Source organism: Ranitomeya variabilis, chromosome 5, assembly GCF_051348905.1.
Source record: "Ranitomeya variabilis isolate aRanVar5 chromosome 5, aRanVar5.hap1, whole genome shotgun sequence".
Lineage (NCBI taxonomy): Eukaryota > Metazoa > Chordata > Amphibia > Anura > Dendrobatidae > Ranitomeya > Ranitomeya variabilis.
The window spans coordinates 340,929,750-340,942,689 of NC_135236.1; the positions used below are offsets into that span (position 1 = coordinate 340,929,750).

The 12,940-nt window shown below is 41.1% G+C and overlaps 1 protein-coding gene across 1 annotated transcript in view; it reads right to left on the reverse strand.

Annotated features, from left to right (window-relative positions):
• Positions 1-12,940, reverse strand: part of MUC19 (mucin 19, oligomeric) — a 763,086-nt gene that overhangs the window by 57,043 nt on the left and 693,103 nt on the right. Inside the window, exons 52-53 of the mRNA XM_077264813.1 lie at positions 11,368-11,433; positions 23-54 (exon numbers count right to left, since the gene is read on the reverse strand). Of these exons, the coding sequence (XP_077120928.1) occupies positions 23-54; positions 11,368-11,433 (98 nt within the window). The remainder of the gene's footprint in view (positions 1-22; positions 55-11,367; positions 11,434-12,940) is intronic.

Consider the following 12,940-nt stretch of genomic DNA (forward strand, 5'->3'; position numbering starts at 1 on the left):
ATGCATGCTCCTAAGAACTTACATTTATAATATCTCCTGAAGATGAACAGCAATCTGTTGATTCAAAAATATTAAATAGAATCAAGTTCTATTATGTATTGTTCTCAAAATAAAGCAAGATGAAGTGAAGCATGGTCTACAAAAGTCAGCTTTATGTGCACATGCACCCAATGCCACAGCAACTACAACATACTGTATATTGCAATTACACTGTGTGAAGTAGGACACACTGGGCCTGCCCATGTGATTATTTATTGTAGGAATTGCTACTTTGTACAAATATTTATTTATGTTCCAATTAACATTTCTCAGTTTCAATTTTACAAAGGCATTACCATTCTGCTTTATACTATACTGCAACCCAGTTTTAGGAAATATAAAAGCCAGACCTTAACCCCTTTACCCCCAAGGGTGGTTTGCACGTTATGGACCGGGCCAATTTTTACAATTGTGACCACTGTCCCTTTATGAGGTTATAACTCTGGAATGCTTCAACGGATCCTGATGATTCTGACACTGTTTGCTCATAACATACTGTACTTCATGATAGTGGTAAAATTTCTTTGATATTACCTGCATTTATTTGTGAAAAAAATGGAAATTTGGCGAAAATTTGGAAAATTTTGCAATTTTCCAACTTTGAATTTTTATGCAATTAAATCACAGAGATATGTCACACAAAATACTTAATAAGTAACATTTCCCACATGTCTACTTTACATCAGCACAATTTTGGAACCAACATTTTTTTTGGTTAGGGAGTTATAAGGGTTAAAACCTGACCAGCAATTTCTCATTTTTACAACACCATTTTTTTTAGGGACCACATCTCATTTGAAGTCATTTTGAGGGGTCTATATGATAGAAAATAACCAAGTGTGACACCATTCTAAAAACTGCACCCCTCAAGGTGCTCAAAACCACATTCAAGAAGTTTATTAACCCTTCAGGTGTTTCACAGGAATTTTCGGAATGTTTAAATAAAAATGAACATTTAACTTTTTTTACCACAAAATTTACTTCAGCTCCAATTTGTTTTATTTTACCAAAGGTAACAGGAGAAAATGGACTCCAAAAGTTGCTGTACAAATTGTCCTGAGTAGGCCGATACCCCATATGTAAGGGTAAACTACTATTTGGGCGCATGGCAGAGCTCGGAAGGGAAGGAGCGCTATTTGACTTTTCAATGTAAAATTGACTGGAATTGAGATGGGACACCATGTTGCGTTTGGAGAGCCACTGATGTGCCTAAACATTGAAACCCCCCACAAGTGATGCAATTTTGGAAAGTAGACACCCTAAGGAACTTATGTAGATGTGTGGTGAGCACTTTGACCCACAAAGTGCTTCACAGAAGTTTATAATGCAGAGCCATAAAAATAAAAAATCATATTTTTTCACAAAAATGATCTTTTCGCCCCTAATTTTTTATTTTTCCAAGGGTAAGAAAAGAAATTGGACCCCAAAAGTTGTGCAATTTGTCCTGAGTATGCTGATACCCCATATCTTGGGGTAAACCACTGTTTGGGCGTATGGCAGAGCTCGAAAGGGAAGTAGCGCCGTTTGACTTTTCAATGCAAAATTGACTGGAATTGAGATGGGACTCTGTTGTGAACTCTGTTTCCAGGCTCCCTCCTGTGGTCGTGAGTGGTACTGTGTGAGTTCTCTCTTTGGGCTCCTCATGGTGGCTCTTTTTGTTAGTTTGCAGGTTTCTGGCTCGGATCAGCTGTCTCGTCATCTGCTAGTCAGGTTTCCTATTTAATCCAACTGGTCCTTCATTCCTTGCCTGTTGTCGTTGTATTCAGTGCTATTCTGATTGCTCCTGTCTACATCCGTTATCAGTCTCTCAAGAGAAGCTAAGTTTTGTTTGCTTATTTTTGCTCATCTGTGTTCAAGATGTCTCCTAGTATATGATGAGTTTTGTCCAGCTTGCTAATATGTGATTTCCTTGCTTGCTGGTGCTCTGGGGTGCTGAGTTGCTCCCCCCACATCGTTAGTTGGTGTGGGGGTTCTCGCATTCTCTGCGTGGATATTTTTGCATAGGGTTTTTTACTGACCGCACAGATCCCTTGCTATTTTCTGCTATCTAGCGTTAGCGGGCCTCAGTTGCTCAACCTGTTTCATCTCTGCGTTTGTCTTTTCCTCTTAACTCACCGTTATTATTTGTGGGGGGCTTCTATATCTCTGGGGTTATTTCTCTGAGGCAAGTGAGGTCTTTACTTTCTCTTTAGGGGTAGTCAGTTTCTCAGGCCGTGAAGAGACGTCTAGGATTTCAGGAAACGTTCCACGGCTGCCTATAGTGTTTGCGGTTAGGATCAGGTTTGCGGTCAGTCCAGTTACCACTTCCCCAGAGCTTGTCCTATTATCTTCTACTTAGCTGGTTAGATTTGTGATCCTAAGCCACTAGGATCATAACAGGACTCCATGTTGTGTTTTGAGAGCCACTGATGTGCCTAAACATTGAAGCCCCCCAAAAGTGACACAGTTTTGGAAAGTAGACCCCTCTAAGGAACTTATCTAAATGTGTTGTGAGAGCTTTGAACCCCCAAGTGTTTCACTACAGTTTATAACGCAGAGCCGTGAAAATAAAAATTATTTTTTTTCCCACAAAAATTATTTTTTAGCCCCCAGTTTTGTATTTTCCCAAGGGTAGCAGGAGAAATTAGACCCCAAAAGTTGTTGTCCAATTTATCCTGAGTACGCTGATACCCCATATGTGGGGGGAAAACCACCGTTTGGGCGCATGGCAGAGCTCGGAAGGGAAGGAGAGCCATTTGGAATGCAGACTTAGATGGAATGGTCTGCAGGCGTCACATTGCGTTTGCAGAGCCCCTAATGTACCTAAACAGTAAAAACCCCCACAAGTGGCCCCATATTGGAAACTAGACCCCCCAAGGAACTTATCTAGATGTGTTGTGAGAACTTTGAACCCCCAAGTGTTTCACTACAGTTTATAACACAGAGCCGTGAAAATAAAAAATCATTTTCTTCCCACAAAATGGTTTTTTAGCCCCCCCCCCCAATTTTTATTTTCCCAAGGGTAACAAGAGAAATTGGACCCTAAAAGTTGTTGACAAATTTGTCCTTATTACAGAGATACCCCATATGTTGTGTTAAACCCCTGTTTGGGCACACGGGAGAGCTCGGAAGGGAAGGAGCACTGTTTTACTTTTTCAATGCAGAATTGGCTGGAATTGAGATCGGACACCATGTCACGTTTGGAGAGCCCCTGATGTGCCTAAACAGTGGAAATCCCCAATTCTAACTGAAACCCTAACCCTAGCACCAACCCTAACACTAGCCTCAACCCTAACCCTAGCCCCAACCCTAGCCCTAACCCTACCCCTAACCCTAGCCCTAATCCTAACCCTAGCCCTAATCCTAACCCTAGCCCTAACCCTAACCCTAACCCTAGCCCTAATGGGAAAATGTAAATAAATAAATTTTTTTATTTTAATATTTTTCCCTAACTAAGGGGGTGATGAAGGGGGGTTTGATTTACTTTTTATAGTGGGTTTTTTAGCGGATTTTTATGATTGACAGCCGTCACAGGTTAAGACGCTTTTTATTGCAAAAAATAGTTTTTGTGTCTCCACATTTTGAGACCTATAATTTTTCCGTATTTTGGTCCACAAAGTCATGTGAGGTCTTGTTTCTTGCTGGACGAGTTGACATTTTTATTGCTAACATTTTCGGGCACGTGACATTTTTTGATTGCTTTTTATTCCGATTTTTGTGAGGCAGAATGACCAAAAACCAGCTATTCATGAATTTCTTTTTTGGGGGGGCGTTTATAGCGTTCCACGTTTGGTAAAATGGATAAAGGCAGTTTTATTCTTCGAGTCAGTACGATTACAGCGATACCTCATTTATACCATTTTTTTTATGTTTTGGCACTTTTATACGATAAAAACTATTTTATAGAAAAAATAATTATTTTTGCATCGCTTTATTCTGAGGACTATAACTTTTTTATTTTTTCACTGATGATGCTGTATTGCAGCTTGTTTTTTGCGGGACAAGATGACATTTTCAGCGGTGCCATAGTTATTTATATCTGTCTTTTTGATCACGTGTTATTCCACTTTTTGCTAGGCTGTATGATAAAAAAGCGTTGATTTTTGCCTCGTTTTTTTTTTTTTTTTTTTACTGCGGTCACTGAAGGGGTAAACTAGCAGGACAGTTTTATAGGTGGGGTCGTTACAGACGCAGCGACACTAAATATGTGTACTGTTATTGTTTTTTTTTTGTTATTATTTAGATAAAGAAATCTATTTATGGGAACAATATATTTATTTTTTTCTTTATTTAGGAAATTATTTTTTATTTTTATTTTTTTTACACATGTGAATATTTTTTTTTTTACTTTATAACACTTCCCCAGGGGTAGCATCATGTTATAGGGACTGATCGCTGATCTGATACTTTGCAGAGTTCTGTGTCAGATCAGCGATCTGACATGTAGGGCTGCAGACTTACCAGCGCTTGCTCTGAGCAGGCGCTGCTAAGCCACCTGTACTGCCGGAACGCTGCGATCATATTTGATCACAGTGTTCCAGGGGTTGATGTGCCAGGGCCTGTCCGTGACCGCTCCTGGCACATAGTGCTGGATGTTAGCTGCGATAGTCAGTTGACACCTGGCCGTGCTCCCCCCTCCCATCACTGGGAATTAAGTCTCAGGTCACCTCGACAAGATAGTACGTCATATGGGATTAAGGGGTTAAAGAGACCGTTAGAAGGGCAACACAATAAACAAATTATAATAATATAATATATAGAGATTGAGAGTAGAAATTTGACCTTTGCACAATGTACAAAGGTTTCCAAAAATTAACCCAAGGGGTCTGTATCATATATGCTGAAAGACGCTGGATGGGGACATCACAATACACTTTGCAGTTGTTACAAGAGGTATACAAAAAAAGTAATAATTTTCTATTGGTTTAATAGTGTATCTTTATCTAGCAGTTGTGCGAGCGACTGGCACAAAGCTTGCAGAAGTACGCAAACTTGACTATTTACCTCTAATTTTCGTGAGTCTGCTGTTGCCATTTGTAATAAAGCTGATATATTTAAAAAAATTGCCACACATTGTTAGATATATTGAATTTGTACATAACACCTCTGTGAGGGTACTTGTCAAAAATAAAGCCAGGACATTTTTTTTTCATAAGCACAAAGCATTCAATATGATAAAGGGTGAAGTTAAGGGACGTGAATGTGGTGGTGCCTGCCAAGGCCATGTTACAGATCAGAAGGTGACTGGATCTCATTCTAGCTTCCTGTCAAAATGTGGTCAGCTCGCTATACCACTGATGAACCTAGACAAGTGCAAGGATGTTGTGGGTTGAATGGCATACAAAGGCTCCAGTGTGTTGACAAGCAGCACCACAAAGTCTTCCACACAGACCAGTCTCAGTAGCCAAGAGGCACGGCCTCCGAATCCTCAACCTTGTCCTCCTTCATGCCACCATCAAGAGTCCCAGGAGACATATGACCCCAATGCTGGCCACTCTGATGAACTGTTTACATTCCATTGTAATTTGTCAGGCCTCTCAATGTGCACCATTAAAGAGGGTCATAAGGAGGTGGAGTGCAATGATGCCCAAACAATTGAGCACCCATGGCCAGGGTGTCTGAAGAGGTGGAGGATAAACATGATGCCCAATCGCCATTAGGTCATGCTCAAATCGCAACTGAGAAGGAGGATCAGACTGATGAATTGGAAGACAATGTGGTCGATGATGAGGCCACTGATCCAACCTGACACGGTGGCATGCCTAGCAAGCACAGTAGTGCAGAGAGGGATGGATCCTTACCAACAAAACAGGCAAGAAGAGGTAGTGGTTTGACTAGAGGGAGAACTCGGACAACTGTTCAATAGAGCCCCCACTCGGCTACATAATAGGCCAAGGGTGTGTTGTTCCCCTGTATGGCAGTTTTTTTCCGAAAGTCCTTCAGACAAAACAACTCTAATTTGTAGCATTTGCCAAACCAAGCTAAAAAGAGGCAAGAACACTGCCAATTTGAGCACCAACAGCATGCAAAAGCACATGGCAGCCAAGCACCCCAGTAGGTGGGCGCAACGCCTAGGTACAAAATCTTTGTCTGATGGTGAAACCACTGCTCCTTCCCCTGTGTTACAGCCTTCCCAATCTGCTTTACATGAAGCAGGTGCTGATGCCTCCTACCCACAACCTGAAGTTGCACAGACACAACAGTCAGCAGCCATGTCCAGTTCATTGTGCCAGCGCAGCATTCACTTGTCCCTACCCCAGATGTTTAACAGAAAGCAGAAATATCCACCCACAAGCCAAAACACTAAACAACCCCATTGGCAGATTGGTAGCCCTGGAAATGTTGCCGTTTCGACTTGTGGGAACTGAGTCTTTCCGTGACCTCTTGACGGTGGCAGCAGCATGGTACACGATTTCCATCTGACGGCATTTTGTCACAGTGTGCCATCAACGCATTACATAAGCATGTGTTACACAATATCAGCCGCACTCTGGCCAACTCAGTCACAGGGATGGTCTACTTCACCACAGACATGTGGACAAGTTCTTGTGGACAGGGACGCTATATTTCCCTTATGCCACACTGGCTGAACCTAGTCGAGTCTGGAACAGAGTCAAAGGCTGGGACATCACACATCTTACCCACACCAAGAATAGCGGGCTCAACTCCCTTTAGGGTTTCAGTCTCGTATTACAGTTCCTGTCTCTCCTCCTCTTGATCACCGAAACTAGTCTCCCCATCACTCCCCAGCTGGGAGGTATGCAGCACTGACCTGGCAAAGCAGCAGTGCGCTCTGCTGAAGCTCATCTGTTTAGGTGGCAAATCAAACAATGCAGCTGAGCTGCTGAAGGTGATAAAAGAACAGACCGATCAGTGGTTCTCCCCGTTGAATCTTCAACCAGGTCTGGTTGTGTGCGATAATGGGTGTAACTTGGGGTGGCTTTAAAGCTTGGCAAGCTGGTAAACACATTCCATGCATGGCGCACGTGCTGAACTTGGTTGTAAAGCATTTTTTAAAAATATACCCTGACGTGCTGGCCCTACATGACAAGGTACGTCGTGTCAGCGCACATTTCTGAAAGTCATCTCTGGCTTTCGTTGGACTAGTTTTGCTGCAGCAGTGCTTTAATTTGCCTCCTCAATGACTGATTTGTGACCTGCCTACAAGCTCTAATTCGACCTTTCATAATAATAATAGTCATTTTATTTCTATAGCGCCAACATATTTCGCAGTACTTTACATTTCAGAGAGGACTTGTACAGACCATAAAATACATTACAGAATAACAATAATCATATAAACAGCAGATACCAAGAGGAATGAGGGACCTGCTTGCAAGCTTACAATCTATGAGGAAATAGGGGAGATGCAAAATGTGGATGGTAACAATTGCTTTCATTGTTCTGACCAGCCATAATGTAATAAATCGGGTGTTTATGTAATGCTGTATGAACCGGATAACAACCAGTATGTATAAAAGTACAGACACAGAGGGCTATTAAATGCATAAAGCATGTGAGAACATGATACAAGGATCCCAGTTCTGAAGAAAATTTTGAATGGGCAACACAGGGATAGTTAGATTAATTTGTTGAGGCAGTAGGAGGTTCATATGTTAGTAAGGCTTATGAAGCAGCAGAGAGCAGTGTCTGAATTCAAGCTTTTCAATGTCCGTCAGAGTAACATTCAACACCCACACATAACTGCCGAGTAGGTGTGGATCGATGACATTTGTGAGGTTCTTCAAAACTTTGAGTACTTCACCAAAATGGAGAGCGCTATTTATCAGTGTAACCATCCCGCTGCTCTCTCTAATAAAATCTCAAAGCAGGTGGCTATGGATTCAAGATTGTACAGTGGCTGATACCACACAGCCCAGTCTTACACAATATTTTCAAGCCACATTGGGTGAGGAGGAACAGGAGTTTCTGGTCTGTGCTACAGTGGGGACTCACAATCCCAGCTTCATACCTGTCCAGCATGGGAGTCCTGAGTTGGAGGAGGATGAGGCAATGTGTAGTAAGGAGGAGAGGATGGTTAGTGTTCTTCCTGGTGAGAACAATGAACGTTTAACTCTTTGTAGTCTGCCACACATGGCAGAGTTCATGTCCAGATGTCTTTCCCAAGATACTCACTTGAAAGACATTTTGTCCAACATGATATACTAGCTGTGCACCTTTCTTGACTCACTGTACAAGGAGAAATTTCCTTCTCATGTCGGAGGCAGATGTGTCATTTTCAGTGCCAGCATGCCAGAGGGCTGTTGTGGAAGACTTCCTAAAAAGATTACCCTCATACAATGTTGTTGGCAGAGGTACTGGCTCTTTTCACCCACAAAGATTACAGGGGAGGGCCAAGCACACCAGGTGCAACTCAGGGGAGTTGAAATGTCCACCAACTGGGGCATTTTCATGAGACTGTCATATCAGCAAGGGCTATCTGTGGGTATAACTATGACAAGGGGGGAGAAATTGACCAAGATGGTGAAGGACTACTTAAGTGACCATACCAATGTCCTTCTTGATTCTTCAGTGCCCTTTAAGATCCTTTTTATATTCATATCGCATCATTTAGGTAACTTATTCACACCCGTCCAACACGCACTTGGCAATACATTAACAAACACATTCGCACACTTTCCTTGCGGTGTGCGCTCCTGCCGGATTCTTGTCTTGGCGTCGCCTAGGAGACGCATCTAGGTTGCTGCCCACTCCATCCCCTGCTCTAACAAGTCGAGCGGGGATGTGGCCGGGCATCATGTGATGCCAACCTGCGATTATGTCAGGCGGGTCTACCGGCAGAAGCGCCACAACTAAACCGCTGTCCACCAATGATAGACAAAGAGATGGTATTTAAGTATCCCACATGGCAAGCACGATATACACTCGTCCACTGGAAAAAAATACACGTGTCAGGGTACCGCCACCATTTAGAGGTAATGTGCCAGCATAATCCTCCTTAACTATCCTTCTTAAACTTGCCACTTTGGCTCGTGCTTATCACTTATACTCTTGTGCCATGTAATCATCAGCTTGCTCACATATTTGAGTCATAGTTTTGTCTGGACTTTAGGACAAATGCAAGGTCTCTGATACTATATTATTCTGAGGAAGGGCTATACAATTTTTTCTTAAACCCTCTTCACAAACTCGTAATGGATGATTATATTGATTTAGGAGGTTCTGTTAACCCTTTTATATATTTATCATGTTGTGGTCATTAAATTGAGTACTTCTATTTCTTTTGGCGTATTGCCACTAAGAAGTGGCCTCATTTTGCATATGTTGTCCCTACTTTATGTTACCTTTTTAATCACCTTTTTAACTTTGTTTCAATAACATTTTGTATTTTTATGGCTTCCTCTTTTCTTTTTTCAATTGCATTTGTATTTGGAAGTTGCCAGTAGGCGCTGCATTATTTTGATGTATTTCATTTTCTACTGAACTTAGTTTACAGTTATCTTTTTTTGCCAGGATGGATATAAAAGCCAGAGACAAAAACTGGCTTACTTGCATTAATACTGTTTTTAGTGGGGACACCATGCAGCATAGTTCAACAGAAAATGGGCAAAAAACAGAATTAAAAAATGCTATGAAATATCTTCTAAAAATAAGGACCAGAACTTGGTGGAACAAAGCTTCACTGGAAAATTATTTGGCTAAAGGGCTCATTCCAAGGGGCTTATGGGTACGCATTATGCCCTGCTTTCCAGTGGAGGACACCACATTCAGAACAAGATGCAAGGAAATTTGTACCACATGTTCAAAATCTTTGATGGAACTTCTTATCGGAAATAATAAAAGAAGCCTTGACAAATAGTATACTGACATAGAGGGCACATGTCAAAAATTACTTGAATATCTATCAGCATCTGAAATGGACTCTTTGAAAAAAGATATTGACAACCAATTTCTTGTTTGGGAAAGGGAGGCCAAGGAGACAAAGGTGAAAAGGTTCCAAAGAGGCCTTCATGATTTCAAAATTGGTACCATTTATATATGGCACTCTGCTCAAAATGGTGAACTCAATACCTGCCGATCATCCTCCCTTTCATCTCTTTCATTGAGATAGGGTGATGAAACCCACAAGCATATGTATAATCTGCGGAAAACTAATTGCAGAAGGAAGGGCGATACCCCCAGAAGATATGACAGATGTATTGAAAATTCTTCTTCCAAATTACAGGTGATCAATCTTTCCGAGATTCAACTTACTTTACCCCAATTAGAGGTATTAAGTTTAGGCCTGTCTTTTTCACCTACATTCCCCTTTGATTCTTTTTTAGCCATCAAAGACCTCCAGCTATTTGCCCATAAACTAGTTCTAAAAAATCTACACAAGAGATGTCATGTTGGAGAAGAGTGGACAGAATGAGAATTGCAGGTCATTTCTATCTTGGAAGAATTAGGGTATGTGCACACGTTGCGGATTTGCTGCAGATCCGCAGCGTTTTTTGAGGTGCAGAAACGCTGCAGATCTGCAATTGATTTACATTACAATGTAAATCAATGAGAAAACAAAAATGCTGTGCACACTTCGCGGAAAATCCGCTGCGGAAATGCTGCGGTTTAAAAGAAGTAGCATGTCACTTCTTTTTTGTGAATCTGCAGTGTTTTTGTACCCACTCCATTATAGAAAACCGCAGGGGTAAAAACCGAAGCCAATCCGCAAGAAAACCGCAGCAAAAACGCACAAAAAAATGCTGTGGTACCGCACAAAAAAACGCAGGTGCGTTTTCTGCCAGGAGAGGCAGAATCCGCACCAGAAATTCCTAAGCCTAATCCGCAACGTGAGCACATAGCCTTAAGCGACAAATCGCAAGAAAACTCCAAGGTAGGTAAATTCATACCACCTGTCCAAAAAAAAAATTCCCCCCATGAATTTGTACCCCAATATTGAGATGTTCGTAAAATGAGCCACTAAAGAATTCGAACAAATTACATCTAAGATAAAGGGATAATCTTATATCTGCCCAAAGAACAGCATTAAGAGAATTTAAAAACTTGATGGAAATTATAATAAAACCTGCAGACAAAGGGGGAAACGTGGTGATCTGGCCCGTTAAAATATATGAGAGGCAGGCTTTCAGGCAATTAAGAGATGAAAATTGTTATAAAAAATTTACCTTTAACCCTTCTCTAAACTTTTAGGAAGAGTTGCAAGGCATTTTGGACAAAGCCTTCTATGAAGGCACATCAACTAAGGACCTCAAATACCATCTGATACCACCATATCCCAAGATGGCTTGCATCTATTTTATTCCTAAAATACATAAGAATGCCACCAACCCACAGGGATGTCCCATCGTTTCAGGTAATGGAAACCTATGTGAGATCATATGCAAATACCTGGATTTTCATTTGAAACCACTGGTCTATGACATTCTTTCGTATGTAAAGGACACAGGTGATATCCTGAAAAAAATTGAAGGAATACCCTTAGATGATGATATGTGGCTTGTTACCATGGATGTTGAGTCCTTGTACACATTCATCCAGCATCATCATGGGATTCAAGCAGTTAGAACTTTTTTAACAATGACAGACCACAATCCTGATGAAAGCAAGGTACCACGATAGAAGCGGCCTTCGCATCATCGTATGCAAATTTATTGTTGGGGATGTGGGAAAAAATTGAGAAGGTCTTATTGTGGGCCCGTTACATAGATGACATTTTATTGGTTTGGCAGGGCTCAGAACGAGACCTTCTTGAATTTTTGGAAATTGTGAAAAACAATATCCTAAACATCATGCTAACATGTGAATACAGTCAGACTACTACTGACTTTTTGGATGGCCTCCTGGAGACTAATATTTTCCGAAAAGAGACTGCCATTAACTCTCTTCTTCACGCTAAATCATCACATCTGAGCCTCACTCATTAATGGAATAGCCACTGGGCAATTCCTTAGAGCTAAGAGGATCTGCTCAAATGAACAATCTTTCCTTAAATAGGCAAACCTTGTTCCCAATAGATTTGAGGAACGAGGCTATTCTAGGAGAAGTATAAAAAGAGGTCTGAAAATAGCTAACAGGGCCAAAAGAATTGAACTACTGCAACCATGTAGAAAAACTGCTGATGAATCTAAGGTAAGATTTATCTCCACATATAACAGTAAGTGGACTTAAATGAGGAACACTCTAAGTAAATACTGGCCCATACTCAAAATGGACCATGCCCTATTTAAATACTTATCTGATCAACCATCAATCACCTACAGAAGTTCATCCAATATCAGAGACCAGCTTGTCCACACCTATTATTCTGGACCTGAGTTTGACAAAGCTTTCAGTTCCAAAGGCCTGAAATGGGGATTCTATCCTTGTGACAGTTGTATCGCCTGCCCCCAGATGTCCCGTGCCACTACTTTCAAATCAAATGACAGTAAGAAAACCTTCACAATCACCCAACATATTACATGTAATACTGTAGGGGTAGTTTACTATGCGGTTTGTTCATGTCCCAAAATATACGTGGGTCTTACATCAGGACCCCTCAATGTTTGAGTAAGGGAGCACTATCGTGATATGCTGAATACAAGTGATGTAGAAGATATTTCCCTTTTAAAACCTGTGCCAAGACACTTTAAAATTTTCCATGACTGTGATGCCAAACTTTTGTTGGATACTGGCATTGACAAGGTGCATATTGACTTGAGAGGGGGTAATTGAAGAAATTTCTCAATTAGATGCCCAATTGATTTCCAGAATTGGATCAGTTCAACCACATGGTCTTAATGAAAAACACACAAAGACCCCCAAAAAAATATTAGACAGGCCACAAAAATGTTAAGTTATTATTATTATTATTTATTATTATAGCGCCATTTATTCCATGGCGTTTTACATGTGAGGAGGGGTATACAAACATAATAAAAACAGGTACAATAATCTTGAACAATATAAGTCAAAACTGGAACAG